The sequence below is a fragment of the Platichthys flesus genome, chromosome 8 (assembly GCF_949316205.1).
Source record: "Platichthys flesus chromosome 8, fPlaFle2.1, whole genome shotgun sequence".
Taxonomy (NCBI): domain Eukaryota; kingdom Metazoa; phylum Chordata; class Actinopteri; order Pleuronectiformes; family Pleuronectidae; genus Platichthys; species Platichthys flesus.
In genome coordinates this window covers 12,419,774-12,429,443 of record NC_084952.1, presented here as the reverse complement: position 1 = coordinate 12,429,443, position 9,670 = coordinate 12,419,774, and the positions used below count along the sequence as shown (strand labels likewise).

Below are 9,670 nucleotides of genomic sequence, written 5' to 3'. Positions count from 1 at the left end.
AACAAAAGAAAGGGTGTCGTTGTTTGTGTGAACATGACGACAAACCCCACATTGTTTTCCTACGTGTTTTATTTCCCGAAATTGTTTTTCATATCGAATACAGCTAACTGACAACAGAGGCAGGTTAATTCAGCTTTAATACAAGTTCGCTTAATCATGTTGTTACAATTTAGTAATGGATATTTACTGAATAATTAAACTGCTTATAATAAAATGTTATTTGTATTACCATATGTTTCCATCGGATTTGAATTCTTTGGTGTTGCTAATTGGTTTGGTGCCTGTTAGTCGTACAGGCGACAAGTCCATTGTTCCTTTTTCTTCTGACGCCGCTTCGATGTTGTGAAATTGTGAAGCTCGAAGCAACGTTGTTCTTCTTTGCCCAGTTCCATAAACTTGCCAAACTAAATCTTGGCAGGATCCCGACATCCAGAATAAAAAGCATAATGATTCTGTCTCGATTTGTAATTCTGTTTGTTAAAGAGAAACAGAGGAAAAAAGAGGAATGTCTTTTTCTTCAGATGGCTTTCGTCATTCTCGTCACTCACATGGGTTGGTCGGAGGCCGCGAGGGAAACGGCTCCGGAGTCGTAGGAGCTCTTGAGGCCTGGTTTGAGTGACAGCTGGCTGCCGGGGCTCTGAGCAATGGATGCTTCGATCTGAGCGTCTGAGACCTGGTCGGACAAAACAAGAAGAGGAGAAGCTTTGATGAAGGGCTCACAGAAAAACTCTGGACATTTGGTCAAACTCACACCTCGAAGATTATCACCCAATTTTATTACTTAAAAAACAACACATTACCTCTTCAAATTTCTTGGCTTTGTACTGCTCCGCCCCTTTCAGGCAGTTCAGCAAGATAATATCACAGAGAACCGTACCCTGCCAGAAGGAAGCACACAAAAATAGTACTGAGGACCGAGGGCAGCAAACAAATACATTTTTTATCATCTGTATTTTGATCAGAAATGACAAACCAGTCCAATAGAGGTGAAGGCAGCAACCAAGTTGATCAGTGTTGGGATTGTGTCAAACTTTCCTGCCTTGAAGAGACAGACAGGAAGAGACGCTGTCAGTTCAGGTGACAGTAAACAAACAACCCCAGGGTGAAGCGCTCGGTCCAGAATATTCACATTTTAAATAATATAATAACATGAATCAGATTTCACTATTTAATAAATAATTCTGTGTGTTGAAAAGCAGATGCATTTTGTTTAAAGATGATGATTTGAATCATTCAACATTACGGGGAATGTGCTTATTCACTTTCTTGCTGAGATGAAGATGAGAAGATCAATGCCCCTCATTCATCTTTACAATGTCAAGTTAGCTTTTTACTGTTAGCTTAGCATAGGTCTGGAACAGGAGAGAGTCTGGTTCTAAAGTGTAAAATAATCTACTGACCAGCTCCTCTAAAGCCCATTTTATAACACATTGTATTTTGTGTATTTAATCTTTAAAATGTAAATGCATCAACCATGATGAAAGTCTTTCCTTTCATCATGGTTATGGTGAAGCCAGAGGATTTGACTAAATTGATCAAATAAATCCAGGCAGACACAATATACTGGTGCTATGTTTGAAAAGAAAAATTTGATTGTTTCACATACTATGGATAAATATGAATAAACCCTAGGCAAGGTTGTAAGGATCGTTGAGCCCTACAAATCATTATATATACATTTTAATTTGATTTTATTAAAATGTACACACACAAACACACACACACACACAAATGCTATGGCTGCAACAATTTCACACAACTCACCTTGCCCGTGACCATGACATCAAAGCGGATTGCGTATGCTTTGTGAAGTGTCCGAAACTCAGTCCCATTCTCTGTCATGAAATATTTGGCAAATCTGCATTCATAGAGAAAGAAGGGGAAACAAAGGTTTTAAGAATAAAAAAGAAGTACAAATTGAGTGGAGGTCGAGTGGAGAAAAGTCCTCCTCCCCACCTGAAGTTGTATCCTTTGGAGATGCGGTTCTTGGCAAATGGTGCGTCAAGGCGTGTGAATGAGTACTTGGGCACACACAATTCGATGTCCAGGTCCAGGTTACACTGCCATTGAATGTTTATTCCTATTTCCCCACCCTGAGGAAGAAGGAGAGACAAAACCTTGAGCATCAGATGGCCTCTATATAAAGATAAGGCTGTCAAACAGTGAAGCCAAAGCATGTTGTTTGCCTCCTGGTGGCTGGCTGTGGTACAGGTCATAAACCCTCCATGTTAGTAGATAGGACATGCACCAAAATGATTTGTCAAAGCACACATCAAATAAATTTTTCTCAAAGATGGTTTCTGTTATTTTAGTGAATTCCTTTCACACTGATGAATGTTCAAGTCCTCATTTTATATTTGGTTTTAATTCAAAACAGGGGCATGACATTTCACATGTCATGATTGACATCTGAGACACACTTGCGACTGGTCGAAAGTGTGGGTATAGGAGGGACCTCGCTCCTGCAGCTCCATCCCCTGCACAAAATCTGGCTCTGCAAAATGGCAGCGTTTGTATCCCTGATATTTAGGCTTAATTGCTGGATAGTGAGAGACGCATTGTCTGTCTTTATTTAGAGTTGAGATGTTGAGGTCACTCTGTGTGTGTCTCTATGTCTGTGTGTGTGTGTGTGTGTGTGTGTGTGCGTGTGTGTGTGCGCGTGTAGTCTTCTGTACAGTCACAACACTTCAACAATGAGAATGATGAGTGAATTAAATGAGAAAGATGAGACATTTTGTGTCAGGCTCTCCGGAGTCTGGTCTGTGTATTTCAGCACGTCCCCGACCCGAAAGATGGGACAGTAGGGGTTTTTCTCTGGATGGTACTTGCAGCGCTTAATCTCTGAGGACGTCATTGTGCTGGGAAAGTTCCCTCTGCAAGACAAACATGTCACATTTTGTGTTCACGATTAGAAAAAATACATTTTTGTAGCCCTTAATTGAGCATGTGTGGTTATTACATATTCACCACATGCCTGTATCAAAATACCATCGTGTTTTCCTCTGCTTAAATGTGAGAATATGTGTGAATATATGTGTTTAATTGCCATGTGTGTGTGTGTGTGTGTGTGTGCGTGACGTACCTGGTGACATTGAAGAGGGGAAAGCGAATACTGTTTTTGATGAAAATGGTGAAGTTCCTCACATCGAGGATCCGGTCTCTGAGGAGGAGGTTGACAGAGGTGGAGGTGTGAGGATGACAAGGAAGAATTTTAAATGAGGGAGGATTTTATCAGGTTCACAAACATGTCCGTATGCATGTGAGTGTGTGAATCTCACATGGTGACACTGTCGTTCTCAGCTGGACACCATGCTTCAATCTCGCACCGACCCTCCTTGTTGTTGTCAGATTTGAGGCAAGTACCTGTTATCACTCCTGTCATGTGAGAGAAAGAAAGATAAGAGAGAGACGGCGTGTCAAATTGGAAATTCTCAAGAGTTCAAAGGAGAGACACTCATTTTTGTTTTAATTATCTGCTTCTAGAGATTCTACAGATTCAGGGGATAATTCTCTGTAGGTTAATGTAAGAAACTTGATTTCACATTGTAATTACAATTATTATTATATTGTAAACAGTGGGATCCACTTACCATTGGAAAGGATGGACCCAAAGTGCTTGTCGCAGTCTTTACTCGAATTACATCGAAAATTGCCAGTCTGAAAAACATACACACATGTTTTTTGGTCGCACAAAAGACTTCCTGCGGACCCTGGGTCTCTGAAGTTGGTTGCACTAACAGATCTTATTCGAACCACATGTCCTAGTCAGTATTAATCTCGAAGCCTGGTGAGTGTTGATGAATTTATACTGAGGGAGATCAGTCTTCATAAATTGCCAATTGGCAGCAAGGTGCAGTGCAGTGTTCGGCCATGGGTCTTTGTGTGAGGAGTTTGCATGTTCTCCCTGTGTCTACGTGGGGCTTCCATGGGTAATCCAGCTTCCTCCCACAGTCCAAACACCCTCAGATACACTCAGATCAGATTTGAACTAACATTTATAACACCTACAGCATGTGTCAGGAGATCGCTGCCTGACGATATGTGGTACTAGTTTGGTTCAGAGGGTCTTATAAATATAATCAGTTAAACCTTACAATACATTGAAACAGATTACCTACTAAAAATCAGGTATTTGAATGTGTCCTCACCTCCTCACATTTTCCCTGGAACTGATTTTCAGTGATGATGAGTTTGGTCATGATGCAGAACACCCCTGCGCCCTGGAACACAGCACAACATCATGGTTTACTGTGGGTTCATTAAAAAGCCGACTTAGACTTGTCCTCGATAGCTTGTCTCATGTCCTCCTAGAGGCCACTTGTTGGAGAGCACAAAAACATGTAAAAGTCATCAGATCAACCAACAATTCAACTTCTTCTGTATGGATGAAGTCATGAACGAAAAGCTCTAGATAGTGACTCTGTTAAAAGTTCACATGCACCACAAACCTTAAATTCAACCATGAGGAGGTTATGTGGGATAGGAAACCTCAGATTAAGATGAACCATTTCTCAAAGCAAGAATAAAACGTGTAGGAAAGCAGAGGTCCACCCCTTGAGGACAAAGGAGATGCTTTGACTCTGTGTGGGGGCGTTTAACATGTGCTATCAGGGTCACACTCACCTGTGGGGGATAGACGTAGTCGGCCACATCCATTATACGGTCTTGATGGTAACCAAAACCTTTCACTTTGGTCATCACGGAGGACTCGATGCCGGTGTCAATGGACTGATAAGCCTTCTCGACGATGAAGACCCAGCTGCAGGAGAAGGAACACAACAGATATATATATAACAGCAGCAGCGTCATCTCTGGACAACTGGAAACTGCCAATACAGATCATATCATGGGCACATTTCTTTACATAACAAAAACATGTACATTTTCCCTGTAGCCTCGTGGATGTAAACAAATTTGATCGTACGTCTCCAGTTTGATTTGGTCCCTTGTGTTTCTGTATCCCTTTGTCAAATACTTTATCTCCAGTTCCGTTGTTATACAGGTTTTTAAACAGGTTTTTATACTTCTAGTATTTAAATGCTAATCCTATTTTGTACATCTATAAATCAACATTTCATAGGGAAGTTTCACACTTTTTACTCTTTTACATTTAACAGAGTAAAAATTTAGTAAATTTATAGTAGTAAATAGCTATAAATACTACTGAAGTTACTGCAAATGAAGTTTGAATATAACCTTATATGTTTGAAAATATTATGCATTGATTTAACTAACCAAATATGAGTTATTATTCACTTACTGGGAACTAAATGCAACAATTTAAATCTGCTTACAGGTTAATGCATCAGAAATAACCTTAAAATAATTTCATATATCACGATGTAACACTGATAAGGGCAATCCTGCTGCATCAAGAGTGCTTTTGATGCTGTAGTAAAATTCTGCTGATGAAATTAAGTCTTTATAAGTAGAGTTGTGAAAGTAGTATCTGTATAGTGTGGTATTTATACTTTCACTTAAATAAAGGTTCTGAGTAGTTTCTGATCTGTAAAGAGGTCGTTCAGTAGGTTAGGTCTGGTGTTACTTCACTTTTCCCTTTTTCCTGTCATCTAAAATTAAAGGGGGGGAAGTGGACGATGTATTTTAAAACTACACAGCGATGGCGCAGATTCATTTGGCAACTATCTGCTATTTTTTCCTCTGTAGAAATGAGCTGCTTGTTGAGTTTGTAAAACTTAATCTTTCAAATCTCAATCAACCGAATTAACCTCTATTGTATTGACATAATGGCAGAAGTCTCAGATGGATAAGAAATACATGTTTAAAAAAAAACAGAGGAGGCTACTGACCCGACAAAATATGTGATGATGAGCAGCTGTACGATCCGGTTGATGATGCCCACAGACCAGCTTTTGACCACCACAGACTTGGTGGTCTCGTAGGTGAAGAAGTTAGTGACGGTGCTCCCCAACCAGGAACCCATGGCTGCTTGTCAGAGCGAGTCAAAGGCCGACGACAAGTGCTCTTCTTCCAGAGTCTCAGGGAAAAGTGTGGCTCCTTCCGTAACGTCGTGTTGCTCAAGCTCACTCCTGATTCTAAATGGCTTTAATCTAGTCCTTCAGTTTTGGTTGCGGCCTCTTCTCATCTGCCTCACTGCAAATTTGATGGTTAACCCTCACTGTATCCCTCCTCTCTCTCACTGTCCTGTTTCATTGGTTTATGGCACAAACTGGACCTCCCCTTCCTTTCCTCAAATGAGCCATGAAAACGTTAAAGTGTCTCTTCTGTCCCTCCCTCTCGCTTTCATTCTAGACCACAAATCCCCATCTCCCATGCCTCTTTACTCTCTCCATCGTTGGCTAATTCCAGCCACGGAGAGTACTTTTGTAGAGCACACTAACACCGCAGTTTACAGGCAACAATCATTTCCCCTTAAAATTGGTTTTCCATTGCTCCTGGCAAGTTTTCAGCGTGATTTTGACACTTCATTGATGATTTTATAGAATATTGAATGAATCCAATGCAAGACATGCTGCATGATCATTCATTCAGTCTTTCATTCAATTTAGAGAGTGAATCAGAGGGCATTAAAATGGACCATTCCACTACTGAACCAAACAGAACACAACATCTAATGCTGTTCAATAGCAGCAAGTACCAAAGTTACTTAAGTACAGAGTTGGATTCTTCAATGGTTTATTCGACAGGGATGCTCTGTAACAAACACGACTACAGATAAGCCAGACAGAGACTGTGAAAAGGATTTCCTATCTGTTATAATCAGTCGGATACTCCGGCTTCCGAGATGAGCGCACAGCTACACTTAAACTAGGTAATTATAAGCAAAGCTCTCACTCAATGAGCAGGCTTTCTCTGTGGTAATATTGAGTTTCGATATTATTATGTTATAATATAATGTTACATTATTATGACATAACATAATTTAAATAGTTTCATCAATGTGGTGAAGTATTTCAGGTATTCAATTTGTTGCATTGGTCAAAACAGCCATTACTGCGTGGTTATTTAAACCCATAAGCAGTTTTCCATCGATCTTTGAACAATAGATTTACACATGATATGTACTGATATTGCAATATAAACTAGAACGGCACTCAGCAGAGCACGTACCTCCACCAAGGCCCAACAAACTCAATCATCATGCACCACCTTACACATACTATCAGTTCCCTACATGGTTCTGACTTTTGATCATCAAGAGAATTTTCTTTTGTATTCCTGCATCCAAAACAAAATGTACCTTGTTCTTCCTTGAATCATATTCCGTTCAGTAGTTTTTGTGTAATCTTGCTAAACAAACCGACCAACCAACAAACACAGGTGTGAAAATATAACCTCTTTGCCTTTGTGGAAGTAAAGATACAGTGGAATTAGGTGTTATACATTTATACATATTGCCCGCTCCTACTGGAAGGCCTGTTCATGGGTTGGGTTGCGTCCATTATCCACTGCAATTTAAGGCTTTCTTTAAGTCTTTCTTTCCAAGTCCAAACGTTTCTGACTTGCTGCCATATTTATTCCTACTCGTGAAAAAAAACAAAGCCATGTTTTGCAGATACTTGTAAACAATTAGCTGCAAGAGAATAAAACCTATATTTTTTCAGGCAGCCCTGACTGGAAGGGCTTCAGTGGTTCTTTACCGAACAGAGCTAGTTGGGACAAAGACAAATTCTGGCCCTTAAAAAAACTTCTGGAAAAGTCACAACTTCAAAAAATCACTTCAAACAATCCAGATGTTCAACATGTCACCATTGAACATTATGTAGTTTCAGTTTTGTAAATCAACTTAATAAATAAAGAAATCTGATTGTACAAGAAGCTTGAGTGTAATTGCACTGTTACATTTTTTTACATTGTATCATTACTGACAAATGTGCAATAATTGCGCCATATGATACGACCACTTCTCAATACAGCCAGGAGTAGCAGCAGTATTATTGCCTCTAACATCAGGGAGATAATGTAATGATGCCATGACAATGTGTGTGTGTCTTTGTGTGTGCGCATGCAATGCATGTGCCTACTAGAGACTATGTCATTTCTTGAGTGCGTCCATTAGGTTTGTGGTCAATTAATGGTAATTTAATACAAAGCGGGAAACACATAAACACACACGCTAGCTGTGCACGTACAGACGAGCACACAAGCTTTCAGGCTCCACGCGACTGAAACGTCTATCACAAAGACATGAGCGTCTCAGCCTCGGTCCTGTACATCGATACTGTGAAGCCTATATGTCTACAAAACACGAGATACTATTTGTCAAATTACGGATGCAGACAAACACGATAAGGGAGACTGAAGTGTTTCTGTGTGAAAGGAGAAACCATAGTGAAAGTGATCATCGTGCCACAGGAAGGGATCTATGTAAATAGGTTCACAGTCCAGCCTTCTTTGACAGCTACATATAGAACGTGCCGGAACACACACGCTCAAGATCACACGATTTAATGAGAAAACATGGCACCCATGGTCACGCTCAACCTCAATCCATTCTGATTCAGTGGGCCCACCTCTTAAATATAAAGAACGACTAATAGACGGACTGAAATGGAAATGTCTGGATATTAAATCTCACAGATGTTTCCTGTAGCTCCCCCTTCAGGCCTAAATTCTGAATAATCTTGTAGAATATCTCAGTTTTTATCAGAGGAACTGTCACAAAAGTTTGTATCGTCATGGATCCTAGATAATAAATCTCAGACATTCTTCTGGTGCCACTATGAGGTCGACATCTGTCATTCTGAAAGAAATGTTTCAACCACTGCAGGATGAAATGTCTCAGAGGTTCCGAGTAACACTCAGAGTGAGCTTCATGCAGGAATCGATACAAATGACGCCAGGTTAGAGGAATTAATTAAAAAAAACTATCTAGTTGGTGTTACTGCAGCAGGAAGAACATTAAGAGTACCTTATTGTTAAACCAACAATATCCAAGTGGAAGTAAACCACACAGGGAATGTTTGGCTCTTAAAAACCACCCTCTCTGACCACACTATATCAGCCTTTTTACGAACCTCTGCATACTTGGGCCCTCGCATCCCCTTTGAAACCACTTTGTCTCCAACATTCACCAGAACCGCCATCTAACTTCCCTTGATAACAAACACTCCCTAACCACCCTCCCTGGTTAAATGGGCCTGAGGCATATCTTTACATCAGACAAGAATCCTATGGGGGTTTCCTGAGTCGACAGGAAAGAGCTTTTATTCTTCTCCTGCTAAGTATTGTAGGGAGGGACGCATAAGCGCCAGAGTCATAACAGAACCTTTTCAGTCCGACAGACCGTTTAATATGGCGACATAATACACTTTAATTTTTATGAGTTCTTGAGTAGTGGGTTTTAAACAAAATATTAGGAATGGTAACAGGTTTTACTTGATATGGTTAGAAGAATGGCAAACTCCTAGGGCTGTGCTGAGGTTGTTCCTTCTGGTCTTTTGTGATAATACATGACACAAATGTCACAGTCTATGATCTAGACTTAATCCAAACAAATGCCAATATTCAGGTGATGGAGAAGAGAAAAATTAAAATGGTGCATTTGTTTGAAAAAACACAAATACCCACAAAATCCCACAAAGTGCTCTTTCCGCAGGATGATTTATTATTCAAAGAAAACTAATAATTGCACTCTTGCTGTGTAACAATTAAAAGGCCCTTATCAGTGTGGCTAATGCATGAGAAA

General features: G+C 40.1%; 1 protein-coding gene across 1 annotated transcript; it reads right to left on the bottom strand.

Moving 5' to 3' along the window:
* Nucleotides 1-379: 379 nt before the first annotated feature.
* On the bottom strand, nt 380-6,052 carry p2rx3a (purinergic receptor P2X, ligand-gated ion channel, 3a). Its single transcript, XM_062393509.1, has 12 exons — nt 5,811-6,052; nt 4,624-4,759; nt 4,149-4,220; nt 3,591-3,657; nt 3,279-3,375; nt 3,083-3,160; nt 2,732-2,873; nt 1,957-2,093; nt 1,765-1,858; nt 974-1,039; nt 801-878; nt 380-673 (listed from the first exon to the last, which is right to left on the bottom strand). The coding sequence occupies exons 1-12, from the start codon at nt 5,942-5,944 to the stop codon at nt 545-547; spliced, it is 1,230 nt and encodes a 409-aa protein (XP_062249493.1). The 5' UTR covers nt 5,945-6,052; the 3' UTR covers nt 380-544.
* Nucleotides 6,053-9,670: the final 3,618 nt, after the last annotated feature.

Coding starts and splice junctions, on each gene's coding strand:
- p2rx3a (XM_062393509.1), bottom strand. CDS start 5,944: ATGGGTTCCTGGTTGGGGAGCACCGTCACTAACTTCTTCACCTACGAG. Junction 2,094..2,731: donor CGGAGAGCCTGACACAAAAT/GTCTCATCTTTC, acceptor CTTCTTCCTCAG/GGTGGGGAAATAGGAATAAA. Junction 674..800: donor AAGCCAAGAAATTTGAAGAG/GTAATGTGTTGT, acceptor TTGTCCGACCAG/GTCTCAGACGCTCAGATCGA.